At 37.7% G+C, this 23290-nt stretch overlaps 2 protein-coding genes across 2 annotated transcripts; one reads left to right on the top strand and one right to left on the bottom strand.

The window, feature by feature from the left end:
• The first annotated feature begins 1486 nt into the window (after positions 1-1486).
• Positions 1487-6229, top strand: LOC149847714 (kinesin-like protein KIN-14R). The gene is given in 17 exon segments (XM_090002019.1): positions 1487-1673; positions 1799-2085; positions 2169-2343; positions 2427-2524; positions 2617-2770; positions 2856-2965; positions 3061-3160; positions 3307-3393; positions 3477-3653; positions 3931-4204; positions 4304-4465; positions 4541-4756; positions 4845-4882; positions 4978-5141; positions 5234-5359; positions 5474-5602; positions 5687-6229. Coding segments are annotated over 17 exon segments (3027 nt in total).
• A 4869-nt stretch (positions 6230-11098) lies between these two features.
• On the bottom strand, positions 11099-12049 carry LOC149847713 (dof zinc finger protein DOF5.7-like). The gene has a single exon (XM_090002008.1). It carries the CDS (start codon positions 12047-12049, stop codon positions 11099-11101), a length of 951 nt encoding a protein of 316 aa, XP_089858134.1.
• Positions 12050-23290: the final 11241 nt, after the last annotated feature.

The raw sequence follows: 23290 nt of genomic DNA, 5'->3' as shown, positions 1-23290 counted from the left end.
TCCAGGTTTGAACCCACTAGCATCTGTGAAAGTTTGACCCATTGGAGCATTGTAGTGAGGATCAGGTGAGGAGTCTGGCGCCCATGATAAAGTAGCATGCTCTAATGTGTTGAGACAACCTTTAGTCCCTTCGAAAAGATGAAGAAGTACAATAAGGATGGTACTGCTCTCTCAAGGCTCAAGTACTTAAGCTTAAGATGAGACTTGGCCGTGTCCGGTACATGCATTGAATCCAAAGGGAAGTGCTCAAAGGTGGATAGTTTGTGCTGAAAGTTGGTTCATGACTAAAGTAGATGATGTGACCTTAATGCCTGCAATGGGTTAAATGAGTTGGTTGGGTACTACCTGATATTGCTTGTACAAGATAGGTATATGGATCCTATCGAAGCATTAAATGACAAGCAATGTGTTTGCTCCCTTTTTTGTGTGTGGGGTAGGTTGGTTTGGGTGTTGTCTTAAGCTTCATACACTAAAGGCCTTGTGTGGGTGGTCCTTGGCGGGGTATATGTGAATGTAAGGCTATTGCATGCTCAGGGTTGAACGTGCCGTACATAGGCTAAGCAAAAAATATAGTTGGGTGACAATTGGGGCAATCAAGTGTTCCCCGTGGTTTGAATCTCAATCATGTCCATTACTTACATCTAATTCATTTTTTCGACGCGGGAGTATGCCCCTTCCAATGTTAAACTCATTGCTAGTGAATGATGGTTTTTTTTTTTTTTCCGCAAATCTAGCCCCTCGGTTCGATGTGGTCGATTTACAAGAAAGTGGCACTTGATAAAGTTTTTTGATGGAAATATGTGAAATTTTTAACTTGAATATTTATAAAAATTATAGATTATCAAACCTTATAAAAACGTGACTGAATCGGATGATCCAATAGTCAATTCTTATAAAAATTAAGCATGTAGAACACATCTGCACAATCAGATTTGAGAAAAAAAATTAAAATAAAAACTTAGGAAGCCTGATAAGCTGGCCGTAGGGTCTAAGTAGGCAGCTACCCTTAAGCCTCTCTCACTCATTTTTCTTTTACTTTTTAAAATATGGATTTTGCCTACTATTATGGGACTTGGATCATACCCAATTGGAATTGGTCCACCAAGGGGAAAGCCAAACGCAGGCTCGACCCCAGCTAGGTCAAGTCCAAGTCCAAGTCCAAGTCCATCCTCTTTAAGAAAAGCAGCATCCAGTCCCCACGAAAAAAAAAACCGTTGAGTAAACAACCGACCCTGAATGGGGTCCACGTTGAACTGACAGCAATGCTGCGGCTCATCGGAAAGTGGGGGTCATTTTCGTCATATGACATCGTCACAACGGTCGATTAAGTAAAACGGTCAATAAGGATTTTGAATTTACAATTTGAATCCAAACTCCGAACCTCTCCTTTTCGCCATCTGAAGAAAACAAGAACGTCGGAAATTCTCTCTCTACCCGTCTTCTTTTTTTCACGGCAACCGGTCCACTGGAAAAATCCCCTATTCCGATGGAAACACAGATTTTCAGGACGCTTTCGGATGATCTCGAGAGGGAACACGGCTGCTCACTTCCTTATTTCGATCACCCACCTGAAATTTTCTCCGGCGGTCACGGTGAAGACTCCGTAGATTCGATGCTGTGCTCTCCTGGTTCCAGATTTCTGAAGTGTGGGTTGAATCAGGTCAATCTCTCAGGTTCGTTTTTCGTTTACTGGGTTTCTTTTGCCTTTCTTTTCTCTTTTTCCCCTTTTTGTTAAGATTTCACCCTTGTAATGCTTCATTTTGAAGGGTTGTTCTTTTATTTTATTGTTTTGGATCAGAGGGTTTTTTGATGTTTGTGAATGCTGGTGGTGGAAAGATTCAAGGGTTGGATTGTTTGGTAGATGGGTTTTTCAAAGGCGGGGACGTTATAAGAACAGAGGAGAAGATCATCGGCGGGGAAGATTTCCCAGGCGTCTATCAGTCTGCAAGATTTGGAAATTTCTCTTACTTCTTTGACAATCTCGAGCCGGGGGACTATTTTGTTGACCTCCATTTTGCGGAGATTGTTAACACTAATGGGCCGCGGGGGATGCGGGTTTTCGATGTCTTTGTACAGGAAGAAAAGGTAAGCATCTTCTTTCTGCTTTCCCTGTTTCCTTGTTTGATCATCTCCTCTCTTTTCATCTGAAGGGTTTTGATGAATTTCAGGTCCTCTCTGCACTGGACATATATTCATGTGTGGGGGCCAACAGTCCTCTTCAGGTTGTAGATATTAGGGAAACTCTTGCTCAACATGGGGATGCAATAGCTGTAAGATTTGAGTCCATCATTGGAAGCCCTCTGGTATCCGGAATTTGCATTAGAAGAGCGCCAAAATCATCTGGTATTAATGAATGAACTGTGGTTGATATATCTTCCATCCTGTAGTTAATGTTCAAATGAGGCTAACATTTGCATGGATTGCAGGTACTCTGATGAATCCCAACTATGTTGTTTGCAACAAATGTTCGTCACAGGTTGAAGTTTCCGTGGATCAGGTCAGTAATCTGAGATGAAGAATTGAAGTAGACCTTGAAATTAAGACAAAAGAAACAACAGTTTACAGGTTTTGGCAATTGGGTTGTAGATCAGAGAAAGAAGTTTGGCGTCTCTGGAGAAATTGGAGAAGAAAAATCACGAGCTGATGAGTCAGTACACGCTTAAAACAGATGAATGCTATGAATCCTGGATGGCGCTTTCAGAGGCAAATGACAAACTTGAGAAATTACAAGCTGAACTGGAGAAGAAGTGCTTCCAATTTGATTCTCAAGGTGATTTCCCGTGAATCAATAAATTATTCGCATAAGATAAAAAGAATGTCAAATTTGATTCCCCTTTTTGTTTGTTTCTTCCCAGATCAAGATATGGAGATCAAAGAAAGAAGATTGAGGGAAGCTGTTGAGAAGTATGAACATGGTAAGAAGTTTTGGTCGGACTCGGTGAAAAAGTTACAAGAGCAACTACAGGTATCTTTTTCTGTTGTTAAGCAGCTCGAGTGTAGATCTTGAGAATTATATTTATCAGTGTTCTGTTACTCTTTTTTCAAAAAAAAAAAAAAAAGGTTATGAGGAAGGACTATGTCAAGCTAGCTGAGGAAGCACACGGGTGCGCTACGTCGATCCCTGATCTAAATAAAATGACCCATGCAGTTCAATCATTGGGTAAGTCCATGGCACCCCCATCTAACAACATTTTAAGTTTCATCTTAATCTTGATTGTATTCCTTTGCGTTCACACAGAGAGAAGGCCCATATTTGAGGTGTCCAATATAAGAATGCTTGATGAGCATATTTCTTACTCTATGCAGTCAAACAGTGTGAAGACTTGAAGCTCAAGTATAGTCAAGAGCAGGCAGCGAGAAAGAAACTTTACAACAAAGTTCTTGAAATAAAAGGCATGCTCTTTTTCTCATGTATTTTTTTTTCTTCTCTGCTGATGCATGTTAAATTGAACTGGTTCTTGTTTGATCTATTTCAGGGAACATAAGAGTTTTCTGTAGGTGTCGCCCATTGAGCAAAGAGGAGGTTTCTTCAGGTTCAGTAATGGTGACAGATTTTGAAGCGGCAAAGGATGGTGAAATCAGCATAAACACTGGTGGGAGCACAAAGAAAACCTTCAAGTTTGACAGGGTTTATACCCCAAAAGATGATCAAGGTATGGAACGACTTATCAATTGACAGAATTAACCACATCATAGATTATGCCAACGTGGTCATAAGTTAGTGCTGCCATGCTAGAGTTGATTTCATCATTCATTGCCGTTTTGAAGTTGCTGATATGTATGCTCCTCGTCGTCAAGTCCATTGGCCACTTGACCTGTTAGGCACTGATTCAATCCCACTGAATTTCCTGAAAGTTTCAATTTCCTACCAGTGACGGCACTTTGCTATATAGTTCATAGACTTATGGCTGAATTGTGTTATATGAGCAGTCGATGTGTTTTCGGATGCTTCGGCATTGGTTGTGTCTGTTCTTGATGGCTACAACGTCTGCATCTTCGCATACGGTCAGACTGGGACAGGGAAGACTTTCACAATGGAAGGAACTGATCAGAACAGAGGAGTGAATTACAGGACTCTAGAAGAGCTTTTTCGAATTGCCAAGGAGAGAAGTGAGACCTTCAACTATGAGATATTCATAAGCGTGCTTGAAGTGTACAATGAACAGATACGAGACCTACTTGATCTTGCACCTTCTTCGAAAAAGTAAGATCAGAAAATTGCAAAATACTTATTTCCGTAATGATATTGAGGGTCAAAATTCTGAACTTTCCTAATCCAAAGTGGTATTTTTGTTGTATTTAGGTTGGAGGTGAGGCAAGAAGCTGAAGGAGTTCATCATGTACCTGGAGCTGTGGAGGCCAAAGTAAACAACATACAAGAGGTATGGAGTGTGTTCCAAGCTGGAAGCAATGCCAGGGCAGTTGGGTCCAACAATGTCAATGATCACAGTAGCCGATCTCACTGGTTTGTGTCAATCGATATGCCTATCAGCTTATTATCATATGCTGCCTACTTCTTACTTATTTTCATTTCTTTCAGCCTGATCTGCATAACAGTAAGAGCGAAAAGCTTGATGAATGGTGAGTGCACCAAGAGCAAGCTTTGGTTGGTTGACTTAGCAGGCAGTGAGAGGCTTGCTAAAACGGATGCGCGAGGGGAGCGCCTGAATGAGGCTAAGAACATTAACCGCTCACTTTCAGCTCTTGGAGATGTCATTTCTGCTCTAGCTACCAAAACTGGCCATGTTCCATTCAGGTTGACATCCATTATCAAAAGTACGGACATTGGTGAACAAATTCATTCATTCTTCAAATATGAATAAGATTCATCTGATTCTTTGCAGGAATTCCAAACTCACACATTTGCTGCAAGACTCATTAGGTATTTTATTGAATTTGCTTTGGCATGTTCATTCTACGTAATACTTTACTCTCAGAAATGGAACATCTATTGATTCCAAATTATTTGCAATGTAGGTGGCGACTCAAAAACACTGATGTTTGTGCAAATCAGCCCATCAGATAATGATTCGAGTGAAACATTGAGCTCACTAAGTTTTGCTACTAGAGTTCGAGGTGTGGAGCTAGGTCCTGCAAAGAAGCAGATCGACGTTGGCGAGCATCAGAAGCAGAAAAGCATGGTAGGTTGAGCATTTGTTACGTCTATTTATAAGTGGATGATGCTTACTATGCAAACTAAATTAAGTAAATTCTGCTTTGGCTTCAAATGCAGCTAGAGCGAGCAAAACAAGAGTTGAAGCTCAAAGACGAAACCATGAGACAGTTAGAAGAAAATTGTCGGAGTTTTGAGCTTAAGCTTAAAGGGAAAGAACAGCAATGTAAGAGCTACCAAGAGAAGGTATGCGCTAGTAGAATTGAAGTTAGTGTGTTTATATAAACTATAAAGGTTATTGCCGAATGTAATAAAGTAATATGCTAATGCTATACAATTAACTGATCATACTTATTGCAGATTAAAGAGCTAGAAGGGTGGTCTGATTTAAAGACAAAGGAACTGCAGAGCCAATTAGAGAGGCAAAAGTTGCAGTTTGAAGATATTTTGAAAGAAAAGGACGGACTATCCAGAACCCTTCAGCAAAAGGTCCATGGGGATAACATACTTGCTAGTTTCTTTCTTTTCAGAAGCACTTCGTCAAATAACAATTGTTTGATGTATTTTATGAAGGTTAAAGAGCTTGAAAACAAGCTGAAAGAGCAGCAGCAGCAGCAAGAGTTGAGCAAACTATCTATTAAGGAGCTAGAAAACAAGCTGAAAGAGCAGCAGCAGCAGCAAGGAGGCTTGAACAAACTATCCACTGTTGGTGCAAAGGAAATATGTACTCCACTTTCAGCAGAACTGATACCACAATGCGAAATCGATTCCCACATACTAAGGAGCTCAGACTCGATGAACAGACTCACTAACCATGACAAACATGCACAGATGGGGACCATGGGGTCTATTTTGCTGAGAGGAGCTGATTCACTGCAAGAAGTCAAAAGGAAAAGGGAAACCAAAATGGGTCCTGTGGACTCGGAGAACAGCATCTCATTGCCAACATCATTACTAGAGAAGAAAGCAATTCCATCAGATATAAAGAGGCTTAGGCAGATTGATTCATCAAAGGCGGCTTATGGAAGGCTAACAAGAACATCAAGGGGAGGTACACAAAAGGGAGTCCATGGGAGTAGAATCAACAGAGAACCACAGCAAGGAGGTTGGAGATAGTAATTGATAAAGACACATTGCCACAATTTCTTATGAGAAAAGAGAAATCAAAGAACAACAAATAGTTGCTAACGGTATACAGTTCACAGGTCTTGTGTACACATAAGGTTAGTCCATGGGAGTAGAATCAACAGAGAACCACAGCAAGGAGGCTGGAGATAGTAATTGATAAAGACAAACTGCTACAATTTCTTATGAGAAAAGAGAAATCAAAGAACAACAACTAGTTGCTAACAGTATACAGTTCACGTGTATTTGTATGAAGACGCATGCTATCCTGCTTCATGAATTTGTAGTTTATATGTTGCATACCAATTTGCTTGCTAACTAGCAACTTCAAGAAGTCGTAGTCTATATTGCAGATTAATTTTATTTATAACTAACAACACATGATTGAATTGCAATGTAACATTTAACAGTTATTTGTTCACTCCCTGTCCATATGCTCCTTCTTACTGTACACGGGAAAAAAGGAATTGGCTTAGTAGGGTTTGAACCTACAATATCACCATTATGAGTGGCTTAGTAGGGTTTAAACCTACAATATCACCATTTCAACCATATAAACTATAAGCCCCATATGATTCTCTCAACATGCAATTTGCGTGGTCAAAATATCATGATCCATTCTTTGATATATATATATATATATATATATATATATATATATATATATATATAGAGAGAGAGAGAGAGAGAGAGAGAGAGACCTCAATTTTTTGGTTATGGAATGGACAAAATAGTAACATCAAAATGAACCTAACTTAGTGCAATAAAAATAAACCCAATGACTAGGGAGTCTCTTATAGGCAGTGGTTCTAGTGATATCAATTATTTGGATGTTAGTTTTTTTTTATATATATTTACATGGAGAAACCGCCTCCGGAAACAGATCTATACTTACGGTCATATTTCTGACAGCGTAATACTTGTTCTGACAAGGTAAAAACTCTATGGGCTTTACCCCTTGTATTTAGATGTCAGTTGGATGCAATCTTTCCTCAATCAGATGCTATCGTCAACAAGGGAACTGTCTTAATTTCTCAGTGTCATATTTGAGGAGTGATGACAAAATAAGCTGTGAAGTTGGCGAACGAATCTGTGCTGCGGTTGATGAAGAGAGACAGTGAGCTTAGTCGTGAATGCATCAAATCTGTTGGATCGATTTTCGGCTCACACAGTTTCACAATCATAATCATGATATAAAACACGATCAATGTGGGACTATTCCACACCATCAAAACCAAACTTTTTCCAAAAAAGAAAAACACCCCACGTTTTTTCTTGGAATTTCCTCTCCCCTCTCTTCTTGCACCTAACAAAATCGTCCTGCACCAAGGCACGTACAACAAAGTACCGTGCCCTAAAGATTAAAAAGTCGAGCTGTTGTTGCCACACATTTGGATCGCCGATGCATAGTATCAGTGCCATGTATCGATGCGAAACTGGCTTGGACGGGCTAATTTTCAAAAAAAAAAAATTTAAAAATAAAAACGGTCAAATATAGTTTTTTTTAATAATTTTAAAGTATCGAAGAGCCCGTAACAAACCCGAGACGCATGAGTGTGTCCATAGCTTTCAGAGGTGGGCCAGGTAAGGTAAGGCAAGGCAAGGCAAGGCAAGGCAAGGTGGTTGTGGGGCTCCACCTGAGGTCTTCGGCGAGGGTTCTTTGTCATCAAAAACATATTTTTAGATATTATATTAATATTATCTTCACATGTGTCTTTCTTTGGTTAAAAGTTGAGCGATCAAAATGATTATCGGTATCTCCTGATTCACTTGAATTGTTTGGAAAATGATTCATGGCCCAAGACGATCTTGACAACGTCGAGTGTGGATTCCTTAAATATCTTAAAATTTCTTGTTGGCAAACTGGGTAGTTTTGGAAGGGAAGCTCTGGACTGGTTTGCTGCTGAAGTTGGATTTATATATTGCTGATAATGATGCCCCAGTTTTGTCCCATCCAATGTCATTTGAGTCAGGGGCCAAGAGTCAGGAATCTAAAATTAGGGTGGGCACAAATGCACAGTAAAAAAAAAAAAATTAAACCTTAAATTCTAACAACATAATTCATATACATGTTAATTAAAAAATATATAATACCTCAAATTCTAACTAACCAAAATCAAACATGCATATCACGTTTAATGTTGATAAAAAAAAAAAGACAAAAAGTGCCTAATTAAATATTCATGGCAGTTAAAAACCAAAAAAAAACTTAGATTTTAACAGGAATCAAATATTTAGGGGCTTGACGAGTAATAATAAAAATCAGGCATTCATTAATGGAATCTTGCTTAATGATATATTAAAATAAAATAATACAAAAAACCCAAAAACTGTAATTAAGCATTGGCATCATTTAAAGAAATGCAAACCAATACCTTAATCTCTAAAAAATCATGGATTTACTTTCATTGAAAAACAACACTAATATTCTAACTAAAATCAAGCACACATTAGATGCCTATATATTGCTGATTAAAAAATATACGGAAAACCTCAAAACTCTAATTAAACATTTATGATATTTAAAAATAAAAACGCTATGATACATTATGCTAAAAAAACAAATAAAACCCATAAAATCAAAACATGCATCCTATTATCAGATAAATCCTAATAAAAAAAACTTAAACCCTTAATTAAACATTTATGTCATTTGAAAAGGTTTAAATCAATACCTTAATTAATTTTTAAAAGAATCATAAATTATATAAATTATGCTAACTGAAAAGAAAAACTACTTGTCTAACAAAATCATTCGCCGAGAGGCCAAAGCTGGGTGTATTCGACTACCCCTGGTGGGCAAGGGAGACATGGGGTTTTACATCGATAAGGCATGGGCCAACCAATTGTACTTCTGCTGAATAGGAAATCAGCAGTCTTTACCTGATTATCACCAGAGAAAAGAACTTTTTTTTTTTTCGATAGAGAAAGCTGGGGTTGGGCGCATACCCTTACCAGTTGTACAACCATATGCCATTGAGATTCGAACTTGCAACGTCCCAACACAAGTTGACGTGTCCTAACTGCTCCTGCCAGACAAGCAAAGCCCCAATGGTTAAAAAAAGAAAACTTCTAAATACAATCTCTCGCCCTCTGATAACGTCTAGTATATTACCAACACCTTTTGATTGGAAAAATGCTCAGAATGTTTTTTTTTATCAGAAAACTGGCACTACAACAAATCAGATAAACAGCGACATACTTTTAACGTCCGGCTTGTTGAAATTGCCAGTGGACATGTATAGCGGCAGTCAGCATGGGGAAGCCTCAGCTGACTACATATTGTGGCGAATAAAATTACCACTGAATGCAGAATTCATTCATTTCACGCCTGTCTTGTTTTTTTGCCTTTTTTTTTTTTGAAAGGCAAGATGGGTTTAGCCAGACCCCTACCGGTTATACAACTATACCATTGGGTTTTGAACCTGCAACTTACCAACATAACGTGACGTGCACTAGCTGCTCCTACCAGACAAGTGGGGCCTCCGTTGGTATGTCTTTTCCCTTTTTTTTCCACCGACTACATGTTGCTTGGAAATTTTTTCCTGCAACAAGTGTTGATGTAGCAAGAATTGCAAACATACGCTATACCATGATAAAGTATATATAATTGATAGAAAAATCTTTCAACCCTCGATGGTATCCGCGTAACCAACAAACAACACATACAAAACGAGTGACGTTTAATGTGGCTTACAGTTTTTTCAGTTTTGATAAGTATGGAAAATCATTTTCGTATGAACGATGGCGTGATTGCTGAATAACGGAGTGGAAATCAAAGAAGTGCAATAAAATTTTCCCTTTTATTTTTAACAAAAGTTACGAGAAATAGATAAAAACAGATACGAAGAGAGTCTGAGGTCAAATGTGCTAAAAACTCTTTCGCACTTTCTTGGACATTCCGTAATTAATAGTTGCAGCGGAGTATTGTGGGTTATGAAAACCTACTCAATAGTAAACTTATCAAACCTATTCATTAAAAAATATTTTATATTTTCAGTATTTTTTTAAAAAAAATTAACCTTACAGATGTGTTCAGCATGAAATTGATACTTGGATCATGCATTTTAGATGAAAAAATGATATTTGGAGCTTCAAAATTTTATGAAAATTGTAGGCCATTGATTTTTTAAATCTTATAAAACCTATCCACGCATAGGAATCAAATACTCCAATAACTGATTCGTATAAAAATAAGCCTATGAATCACATATATAAGGTCAGAATTTAGAAAAAAAATACCGTTTTTAATGGGTAGGTTTTGATTCTAGGCCATGTGTGGGAGCTTTTTGCGTTTAGGGTTTCATATGCATTAAATGTGCAACCCGTGCTATCAGAGAGAGAGAGAGAGAGAGGTGTCAACTATATTCATTAAAAAAAGAAAAAAAAGATACTGTATAGAGATGTATCAGATCAGAGAGAGGGAGGAGTGACTGAACACAGAACAAAGCAAATATCTGTCATTAAAGTTAAAAAAGAAAAAGAAAAAAAATACTGCATAGTGATGTATCATATCAGTGAGAGAGAGAGGGGACTGACTGAACATAGAACAAAACAAGGATTTGCCATTAAAGTTCAGATCGACATAACAGTCCAATGCCATAAAGTTGTGTGCCAAAGCAAAAAAAAATGAACATCTTTATTGCCACTATCTACAACAATACACACAACTAAAAAAAAAAGACAAAAAAGGCAAAACAAAAGAAAAATATATTTTAAAAATTCTGATAATAACCATACTATTACAACTTTGATCATACAAACAACTGAAGGATAAGGAAATAAGGGAAAAAAAGAAATCAAAACGCAGAATCTCTTTTGCACAATTCTGTATACGTTTCTTGGATTTGATTATTTTCTCTAAGGCAATGAACTGTATTGATGTAAATCAGGCCACGAGTTCTCAAAAACCCATTCACTAGTCTCCCTCGGACCACAGTACTCTACAACACTGATTGATCTTCTGCAACCACTGAAACTGCAAACTCCATCAGTTCTCACACTAATGGGGTTTTCAACGCATATCTGTGACTGTTGCTGTTGATGATCATTTTCATGATGGGATTCAACCCGAGAACCACTGATACTCATATTCATCTCCTTGTGATGCTCTTCACTCAGCAGCATCGCCATCCTCTGCTGTTGCAACTTCAAGTGCAGATCCGCATTGATGGTACTCAATGACTCGATAGAAGAAGCTATAGTGCTGTGCATGTTCTGTTGAGAGCCCATCCCACTAAACCCACAAAACCCAGCACCAGAAAGAGGGCAACCAATAACCCCAGAAGAGGTAGTAGTACTAGAGGAGCAAGAAGAAGATGAAGGGTGGTTACCAAAAGAGAGAAACTGGCTCAAGGCACCAGGTTGGGGCCTATAGGAGGGTAACCCACCAACCTGAAACTCCATACAAGGTGAAGAGGAGAGACCACGAAGGAGCTTCAGCGTGTAATTGCTTGATATCAAGGCTTCTGATGGTTGTATAGTAGAGGAGATGCGAGGCATGATTCTGGTGTCCTCCTCATTGAGGCTTCTCTGTGAAGAGTTGGAAGAGGAAGTCTTGTTGCTGCTCCTCTTGTTCTTTCTGCAGCCTCCTCCTATAGGAACGTTCCTCAACGCCCCTCCTTTGGTCCAGTAACGCCTACAGGTCTTGCAGAAGTGCCTGGGTTGGGTTAAGCTGTAGTTGTTGTAGTAACAGAACTTGGTGTTAGAAGAATCACAGCGTGGGCATCTCAGCGCCTCTTCTGCTGGCCTGAGCTCCCCACCCTTCTTCTCCCCTGCTTGTTTCACCACCTCCCCACCACCACCTTGCATCTTCCCTCAAGAAAACCACAAATGAAGATGTTGGGGTTTTTCTTTCCTCGTTAAAATAAGGACCAAAAACCAATTCAAATTTGTGGGAGTTTTGGTTTGTCAATGATGGACTTATATATAGCTTCAATTGGGAACAAAGATAGCAATTCTTTGATACCAATTTCTAGAGAGAGAAAAGGAAGGGGGAGTTAGCGTCCAATGGTTAGAATCAGAAGAATGAAAGGGAGTGGGTGAATTAATGGATGTGATGGATGAAGCTTTCATAGGCAAGCGGACATGTTCAGAATCTTGCTCAGATCAGAGTGGGACAGGAGGAGCAGCAGCAGGAGGCACGGAGCCACCACCAACATGGCAGCCCTTTGTACTATTGACTGCCAGTGCTCCCTCCTCCTCGTCATGCCCCCCACAACCCCCCGGCACGTGCGAGCTCAGACGGCGACATCGCCACTTAAGAAGATATTTGAGATTTTATTTTATCAGGGACCTCGAAGCTCGTCGATGGGTTTCTATTCCCTTCGCACATGCAAACATGAAATGTCGAAACTGCCCTCTTAGTCGGAACGTCCCTTCAGGTGTATCACCAGGCAGTGTCCGTACTGCATGCTGTAAAATGACCATTAAGCCCTCCCCTTCGTCCGTAGGTTTGTTTGGCGGTGCGGGGGTTGTTCCCTACATAATCATCTTAAGCTTTTAAAAGCTTTTTGAGTTAATCTTTGCTACAATTTTATTATATGTATGTGTAATAGGCCTGGGAAAAGCCTTTTTTTTATTATTATTTTGTATTAAATTTAAATACGAAGATATGACCTATATATTTTACTTAGTAGGACTCGACTTTTGAATTGTCCAAAATTGTGTACAGGTTTTCTAGCTTCCAAAATCGATAATCATAAACACATTGATTTTTTTTTTCTATTTAAGACATTTTTTGTTTGCTATAAACCAGGAATAAGAGTCATTTCTCACCAAATAAATCATACTGATCACATCTATAAGGTTAAATTGAGTCAAAACAACCTGCATTTTGAGATTCCAAATAAACCGTGGGCAGGATAGATTGTAAAAGATATATATACAGTACACATCTTAAAAACTTGCTTATCATCTTAAACCTTATAAAAAGCTCATTGTAATGAATGAACAGAATGCTACTTTTGTATGAAATGATTAATTTTTTTGCATAATTGGGATGGCGATCGACAATAATCGAATTGGCACGGAGACGCACACTTAAAAATCGAGTGCAGAAGGGTGAAATGCAACTTTACTTCTGGGATACAATTAAGCTCACACATCTCATGCTTTCCTCGATTACCTTTCGCACTAATGCAATCAAATACCATATTATCCTGAACCACTGAAAAAAGAATACAACTTTTAAAGAAGAGTACAAAAAAAGAAGAAAACAGTCTATACCAATCATATATCAACCAAGCCATACCAAGTCACTATATATGAACTAAGAGACTTTTCCAAATTTTATAGACTTAAGTTGGACGATTGATCAATAAGTCTTTAGAGGTTCATTTGTTACTAATGAATCTTAAAGCCTTACATTCTCCACTAACATTCAAAATGTTAGGTTATAACCGTTTGAACCCTAGGAAACCGTTCCTTCTCAGTCAACTCTACACATTTTAAATTCAAAGTAATTTGTAAAGATGTTTAATACTAAACTTAAATATATTAAAAACTTTTTTTTTAGAAACTCATTTTTTCAAAAAACATAGACAAATAGAATCATTTTAGCCAAAATACTTTACTCAAAAAGCTACTAATTTTGAACCAAAACAATAACACAAAGAAATCGAACTCGACTGTTGTTGAAAATGCGAAGAGTTGTACTTTCCTAAAAGAATAAATGTTTGGATTACAAGATCTTTGTATAAAGTATTTTTCATAAAAAGTTAAAATTGTATTTTTTATTTTTTAATAATTGATTTTCTTTCTCACTTTCTCTTACATTTATGATGCGGTGTCTTACATTTGGAACTCATGACACCCATCAAACTTGGAGACATTAACAATCTTATTAGATTAGAGGAGCCCCTATGAGCTGATTTAGTAAGTAATTATTATTCATAAATTGCTATGACGATTTCAGGGTAATTTTGTCATTTTGTATCGATATGAAAGAGAGGGAATGGGTTCAGGACGCGGGGAGCGGTCCGTGGCTGTACGTAAGGCTTCGTCTGAGACTGCAGGCAATTTCAGTGCGGAAGTCCGCAAGACAGATCATAAATCTTGATCCAAAACTGGCAATTTAATGGTGTGGATCAAAATTGACGACTGTCCACTGTAGGTGGTGTGGGCCACAAATGGCACGATTTAGGGCCACTCTGTTCTGCCTTCGAATATGACAAAAATACCCTTATTTTTCACGGAATTTTTTTTTGCCCCTTGTTACGCTGTGTCTGTCGCGTACCGATAGTTGTAATAAAAAAACTATCGGTGACAATTGTGTAAAGTGAGAAGAGAAGGATGGCGATGAACCGGTGCGGGGGTGGGGACAAAGTTTCCACCCTCGCTCCGTCTCAAAATCCTACCCTCCATTCTTACATGGGTTTTGATTTTAACCCGTTTCAAGTCCTTCATCTAGGAATGGCAGTGGACCGGGGGAAAGCGGGGCCCCGCCCTGTTTGGACCGGGATGAAGGGTATGAAACGGGGATGGAGGCGGGGACGAAGGTTAAAATCCATCCCCGTTCGAGGATGGAGGCGGGATGAATGTACCCTTTTTCTCGCCCCATCCCTGCCACTTTTCCCCGCCTCATCCCTGCCCTGCCCCGCTTGAACCGAGGATGGAGCTCGATAGTGGTTTTTTCATCCTTCATAAAAAAAAAAAAGGTAACAATTATGGGTATTTTTCTGATGGATAAGGACTTCAAAGGTTTTACATTGATAGAATTTGAGTCCAACATGTCATTTCTGGATTTGGATACTTGAAGCAACATCTGAATGTGCATGCAAGATATATTCGGATTTATTAAAACATATTGTTTTCAGATCCGAACCGTATTTAAATCAATATTTTAAGCTGGATATAATTAGGATGCTGGTCAAAATAGATTACATTTTGTATGTGTAAAGGAAAAGTATTTGCTACCATTTGTGGGTAAAAAAAGAACTAACAGAGGGATGTTGCTTTGTCCAAATCTGTCTCCAAGGATGTTTTTAACATGGTCAAACTGGTAGGAATTGGCCATTGATTACAATTTTGTAAGGGCAGAAAATTTAGTGCAATGTAGCCCGTTGATTTTTCAATCACCAGAAAAACCAACTTACATATAAGGAAAATATGATCTAAGGTTGGTTTGAACTAAACCAAACACGTAGGCTACATAGGCTCACATGTGTACCAAAATTTTAAAAAATAAAAAAAATTCAGTTTTTTTTACCAGGAGGCTCCTTACCCAATTATCCCATATGTAAATAGCTAGCTTCTGCGGCATTCGGATCTAATGTAGACATTTTAGATTCAGATCCGGCATAATCCTATTCGATCCGTTTGCACGCCTCCTTTTTTAGAGCAATATTGCCATCGTGTGAGAGGGTAAATTAGTCATTAAAATTCTCATGGACCCACCGCTGATATTGGGTTGGGAAAAAGGAAGGTGGGCTCGTGAGAGGGCGGGCGGGCGGGCTTGATCCTCGTGACCCTCCAGACCAAACTCACACAATCCCAACCTAACGGATCGCGTGCTTCCAGCTCTCACTCCACAATACTCTCTCTCTCCTGTGCACGTGTGTAGCGTGAACTGCCAACAGTGTCAATCGAACTCACGTGGGGCCCGAAACGACTACTGTATATACATAGGGGTGTCAACGGGCCTGGTTTACCTGGATCCGACCTGAACTAAATCCTATAGGGTCCAGGTATGGTGATAAATATGAAGACCCGATTAAGACCCGGGTCCGGACTGGAAGGTCCGATTGATACATAGACCGGGGTATAGTTTGTGAAATTTTATACCAGACCTGGAGTCGACCTGAGTTCCGATTAAGACCTGCAAATTTTAATGTAAAATGATAAAAAATTATGGTTTTACTGGGTTTTGGTTCATGTAGTTCTTATCGGGTCCGGTTATGATTTTTCTTATAATCGACCCTATAGACTCAGGTTCGGACCTGATACCATACCCAAAAATCTGGTCCAAGTCTGGTTTTACCTGACTCCAAACCAAACCCGACCGGTTGACACCCTTATTAATATGAATGAGCTTCATTCCCTCAATTTGGCTGCTCTCGATAGTACTGTATTATCTAGCCAAAGTTCATATAGGTACGAGTTTTATTTGCCTCAGATGTGTTCAGCGTACATGGATGAGATTGTACATTTTGGGTGGGTTGTTTCGACCTAAGAAAATGATTTTTTTTTTAATCGAGAAATTTTGATGCAGTGTGGACTGATCGATTCAGTGACCTAATTATACAATGTGGTTCATATCTTTAGGGCTTTATTTACACACACACACACAGATAGCCGGACGGCAGAGGGCCTCGAGAATGTGCTGACCCCTTTAACTGGTGGGCTTAGTAAGGGTATGGTTGTCGGTGACCCCACCCACGGTTTACCTCTCAGGGAGGCAGGCCCATTCATTGAGATCCAGTTCCCAATGGGGGTTCCTTGTCATAAAAAGATACTAAGGAAAAAAAAAAACAAGAAAATGTTAAAAACAGGTGGTTTTTATTAGAGAATAAGTACAATTAAGTGCAGCCTCTCTCTCACCAGTTGGGGGCTCCCCTTGAGCAGTTAGTACACGTCTCCTTGTATTGGGACGTTGCAAGTTCGAACCCGAAATGGTACGGCTGTATAACTGATAGGGTCTGCCTAACCCAAGCTTTCTCTAATATCGAAAAAAATAAGTGTATCCTCTCTCTCTCTCTCTCTCATTGTGCAGTTGTGTTGTGTCCACTGTGATACCAAATCATGATACTTCATTGTACAAAACTTTTTAATTTTTGTAGATCTGATCTTTAAAAGCAAAAACTAATCATCACAACCTTTAAGATTTAATCTTATTATATGTTGCTAAAGATTAAATCCAATATCCCAAATCACATCTGTAACGATAGATCTGACATTTGGTGATTTAACCCGTGCAACCAGGAGAATCTGCTTCAATATGGCACCACTATCCACAGCCATGCTAGATTTTGTGTGTGTTTGTGTGTGCGCGCCCGCGGCTGCGTGTTTCGGCTATTAGGAATGAATTTCTTAAAATTGTTAAAATTATGCAATCTAGCAGGAGGTTGAGATCTTGAGAGGCTTCGGCATATCCGAATACAAGTGCAACTCAAAAGTAAATTTTGGCACCAAATATCAATAAAACTGGAGCCCAGCAGGCCAGTTCAACCAGGCTGTGTCCGGTTTTTGCCAACCATGTCATCATTTTCAGAAAAATAGTCTATCTTGCTTCACACAAAATTATTCTATTGTCATCGGTTGTAGATTTTAGACCTTTCTTTGGCATCATTCTCTCTCTCTCTCTATATATATATATATATAGATAGATAGATAGATAGAGATAGAAAGAGAAAAATCCGTAAATTGTCCACGGCAACTGAGATTGAACCAATGAGCTTGGAGGTATGTGTAAACACGTAGTCTTTCAAGTAATAGTTGCTTCACTTAGAATCAAGTCTTCAGTGCAATGAGTACTCGTACAACTATGCCCTGAGGATACAACCTAACTTTTGCCTACTCGCCAAAATTCGGTCAACACCCTTGACTGGGTGAGACTAATAACCTCGACATGAACCACCTTGAACAACTTCTTGACTAGGATAGAAAATTCTAACTTCGAATTGGATATGGATCTTACGTTTGGATATGGGTATAGATTCAAACTGCAAGTGAGTGTAGATCCAAATAACAACTGAATTGACATCTTAGTAACAAATCTAAATATCAACTGGGTCTGAATAGCAAATGGATCTAGATCCAAACTGAATTTGAATATGAACAATTGGATCTAGATTCAAACTGAATCAGAATTGAATTTAGACCCCAACTGGATCTAGATTCGAACTGTATCTAGATCTAAACTGGATATGGATCTAAACAATAATTGGATGCAGATTCAAATTGAAACTGGATCTGAATTAGATATGGATATAAATTGAATCTGGATCTAAACTAGATCTGGATTTGGATCCAAACAACTAGATCTAGATTTGAACTAAATTTGGATCTGATCTAGTTCTGGATCTAGATCCAAATAGAATCTGGATCTAGATCTTAGAAAATGATCTGAACAACCAGATATAAATCATGAATAGGAATCCAAACAAGAATTAAATCTAGATCTTGGATAAGGATCCAAACAAGAACTAAAGTTGGACCCTAGATAGAGATATGAATAAGAACCAGATATGGATCTTGAATAAGGATCTAAACTGAAACTCCAAAACCAAAGAGAGAGAGAAAACACAGCCCGTTGGAGATCACTTGAGAGAGAGAGAAAGAAAGGAGAGAGTTGAGGATGAAATGAGAAGAATGAGAGAAGGCTGGGGTTTTTATAAGCCCTAGCCCAAGGCCACCCATAAAGGCCATAAAGGGCCTTTAAGAGGCCCAAACGGCTAGCAATTATGGGTCATAGATGGTTAAAATAGTCAACAAGTCAAGGATAAGAGGCAGTTTTGGGCCGTTAAGAGCATTAAAGTCCCATGCAAAAATGTTGGATATGGTCTAACAGATCCGAATATGTTTAATGCAAAGTCAACAACAGTTTTAAGGCTAAGTCAATGGTTGATTTTAGACTTGAGGATTATATTTGTCCCCAATACTAAAAGATAAGTCAAACCTCTAACCCAAGATCTAAATCTAAATCCAAATTCAAATTAAAGTCCAAAGTTCAAAGTCCAAAGTTAAAGGTCAAAGGTCTAAGAAATAAAGTGATGCACAAGCTCAAGATCTAATGCCCTTGAGGGACTTGCCCTTTAAGGCACCACTTTTCTATATAAAAATAAGAGTTTTCTCAACAACCTTCAATGTGAGGCTAAACTTTTGTAGAGAACCCATTACCCACAAATTTGGAAAAAATAGAAATAAGAGGAAAAACTTAGAGATAGTTTTGAGATAAATTCTAATAATCCTCCACGTGGATCAAAACTCTAGAAGAGGACCCAAGAGGTTGTTCGCAAAGATTCAATACATAAGTGAAAGTATATTTTGGATTTGAACCCCCACGTTAGTGTTACTCAGTCTTAGTTAGTTTGTGACCTCAATAGCGTTAGCTTTGAATTGAGAATCCTAATTGATCATTCAAATACCGCAACACACACTTTTACTTCAGATAGTCACAGTGTGTCTACCAATATATAGAAGCTGCACATTAAGGGTCCTGTGTTGTATCATAGTTTCATGAGTGCTCTAAAGAGAAAGTATAAGTCTCATAAAAGGTGACCTCACCTTCACACTCACATAAGTAAGTTCATCAAGGGTGTAAATTTATTTGAAACACTCCAGCCCTAAGGCCTATAGATCTTATTAAGAGTTCAATTCGAACTCAACTTCCTTACATAGGTTTCGAGCACTTGACATCAGGAATGAGAAATTTATTAAGTACTCAATCCAATCACTCAGAGACTTATTCTTCTCATTGAATCACTCAACATGGTTTGTCCTTTATCATGTAGTTGGATTTTTGTCAATGGTGATTGCTTTTATAAATTTAACATAATTGCTTTTATGATATCTTGAGAAAGTTTCTTTGTTACAAATCTGCTAAGTTTTGACAAAATTTCACATATTCAATTGAGATTACTTTTTGCTTGAGTAAACAATTGATATAATTGTGCTTAAACTGATATGTCAAGATATTTTAATATAAATATTACATTTAGCTTTGTATATAATTGCTTAACTATCGCAATGCATAGCTATCAGGGGTACTGGCTTATCTCTTAATTGTATCTCCATTAAGAGATTATTTGGCCACTCAACTTCCATACTAGCTGATGCTGGTGATATCAACTCTGCTTTCATTGTAGAATGGGTTATCACTATTTGCTTCTTAGATCCTTACACAATTACTTCAGATTCAAGGGTAAATATCCAACTACTTTTGGATAATGACTAATTGAAATCAGAATTTCAGTTTACATCATTGTACCCTTCAAGTACAGCGGGTTTTATTTCATAAAATATTTTATATTCAAGAGACGGTCAATAATACTTGCATACTTCAATTGAGATATGAATCTTTCAGTGTTAATTAATAGTTTAATACTAAGATTAATCAGAATAGCAACAAGCTTACAATTATAATGATTATTTTCTCAATGTAATGGGATTGAGTTAATGCATAATCATTTTCATGTTTAATCAACTTAATACCATATTTAACATCAGTTAAACCCATATCTTTCATGTCAAATTTAGATGAAAGAAATCTTTAGGTATTATTTATGTATTCTACATTATTACTCATGATTAACATATCATCCACATAGAAACAAATAATTACAACATGAGTATTTTATATTTTGTTATATATACATTTATCAAAGTCATTAATTCTAAAACCATATAAAATGATTACTTCATAAATTTCCCATATCATTGTTTAGGTGATTTATTTTAAACCATACAATGACCTTAACAGTTTGCAAACTTTATTTTCTTAACCAGTATTTTGCCTATGTATTTGATGAATTTCACAAAAATTTAATGAACTCATTTGAAAGATTTTTATCACCTCCATCAGATTTAAAAGACTTTATTTTACAATTATGAAAGCTTTCTACCTCAACTTTGAAAATCTTAAATGTTTTTAAATGATTCGTCTTTTGTTTTCATACGCAAATTTTGTAAAATCATCAATAATAAATGTTACCCCCATGAGTTGGAGTATTTTTCAAATAACATACATCATTGTGCATTAAATCTAATAATTTAGACATCACATTTTTTAATATGTCTAGATTTGCATTTAGAAATAATTCTTAAGTTATCCATATTTCTCAAAAGATTTATAATTAACATGTTCTAATCTAGCATATTACAAATCATATGAGTCAAGCATATAAACAGAAGAATAATCAACTTTCTTACTTAAAGTGAATTTGAACAGTCCATTGATGGTGTAACCTTTCCTTACAAACTTGTGGTTCTTCGACAGTATAATAATGTCAGATTATAATACAACTTTGAAACCATGAGTGGCAAGCAAATAAGCAGATACAAGATTTTTCATAATTGTGGGTACATGATACACATTTTGTATAGTTAAGCATTTTTGGGGGTTGTAGTTTCATACTCTCTTTTCCATGAGCCTTAACTTCATGTTTATCACCCATATAAACCATATAGTCTTTCTCTACAGTTTTGCATATTTTGAACATACTTTTATCATTGTATGAGTGGATCATTGATCCTGAATCCATGCATCATCATTTATTCAAATTAATCATAAATATCTCACTAACTATAGCCACCAGGTCATCATCGGGTTTACTAGCTTATTGCCTTGAAATTTCTTCTTGTGATGGCATTCTCTCGCAAAGTGACCCCTGTTTTTCATAGGTATAGCAAGAATCAATCTTTTTCTTTTTAGCATTGAATTTAGATTTTTTGTTCTTGTTTTTTAAGTCTGGGTTTGAACCTTGGTTTACATTCAACCATGTCTACCTTAGCTCAAACTTCTTTCATATCATCTTTCTTATCTTGAGATCGAGCTTCCTCCTCGATTCTAAGATGTTGAAGAAGTTGTTCTAAGTTAAACTTATCATTCTTATGTTTCAATTTATTTCGATAATCTTTTTAAGATGGGGCAATCTTCCAATGATTATAGCCACCTGGAGTGATTCATCAAGGTTCATACCCTCAGACTTCATCTGATTAGCCAAGATCTACATCTTATGAATTTGAGGTAGCAGTTGCTTATCATCAAAGAATTGAAAATCTATATACTTGTTGACCAAAAACTTAAGATTTTCTGCATCCTCCATTTTATACTTGCTTTCAAGAGCTTTTTATAGTTTCTTTGCAGTGCTAACTTCTGAGTAGTTGTCGAACAGGGTGTCAGAGAGTGCATTAAGTATGTGTCTGCGACACATGAAGTCATCATATTTTCATTTTAATCTCCTGCGGTTTTTAGCAATGGTTTCGTCCTCTCGTTCTTCCGGATAGTCTTCTGTGAGCACATACACTACTTTTTGCAATCGTGAGGAAGATGAGTACCTTGTGTTGTCATTATTTGAAATTGGTGTCGTCGAACTAAGATAACTTGGTTAACTCATAGTTTTCAACCTTTACAGTCGTTATTTACAGAACTATCACTTGAAAATTATTAAAATCTTTACCTTAACTTTAGTGGGTCAGGTAACTGAAATTATACCAGTGAGCCTAGCGGCATGCGTAAACGTGTTGTCTTCCAAGTGGTGGATGTCCCACTTAGGATTATGCCCTTGGTGCAATGGGTACTCGTGCAACTATGCACTTAGGATACAACCAAGCTTTTGCCTACTTGCAAAAATTTGATTACACTGGGTGAGACCAATAACCTCGACATGAACCATCTTGAACAACCTCTTGACTAGGATAGGAAGATCTAGGTTCAAATTGGATATAGATCATGGGTTAGAATATGGGTATAGATGCAAACTGCAAGTGGGTATAATTCCAAACAACAACTGGATCGAAATCTTAGTAACGGATCTGAATATCAACTGGGTCTGAATAACAGATGGATCTGGATTTGAATAACAATTGATAACTGGATTCAAATTCGAGCTGAATCTGGATCTAAACTAGATCTGGATCTAAACAATAACTGAATCTGAATTTGAACTGGATCTGGATCTGAATTGGATATGGATTTGAACTAAATCTGAATTTAAACTGAATCTAGATCCAAACAACTAGATCTGAATCCAAAAAATTGGATCTATATCTAAACTAGATTTGGATTTGATCCAGATCCTAGATAAGGATCCAAACAATCAGATATAGGTCATGACTGCGGATAATGGGCTTGATCCAATGCTGAACACATGTCGAACCGCCCACTGTTACGGCCTCTTGAACAGTCCACTGTAATGCCCTCTCCTGTATATATTTCAAACTGCCTTCTCTAAGTCAAATCGCACTGTCTCATAAGAGAGGCCTCAAGCTTGACTTTCCACTTCCACATTGTTCCCTTGGGAAAAATAACAAGGCTACGTCATGTATTATATCTGAAAGCCATAACCTTTATCCAGCATCTCATATACCACAGTAAGGGATTGGTCTGATCAG

Source organism: Nuphar pumila, chromosome 1 (genome assembly GCF_984573655.1).
Source record: "Nuphar pumila chromosome 1, dmNupPumi1.hap1.1, whole genome shotgun sequence".
NCBI lineage: Eukaryota > Viridiplantae > Streptophyta > Magnoliopsida > Nymphaeales > Nymphaeaceae > Nuphar > Nuphar pumila.
This window is presented reverse-complemented; position numbering and strand designations above follow the sequence as displayed.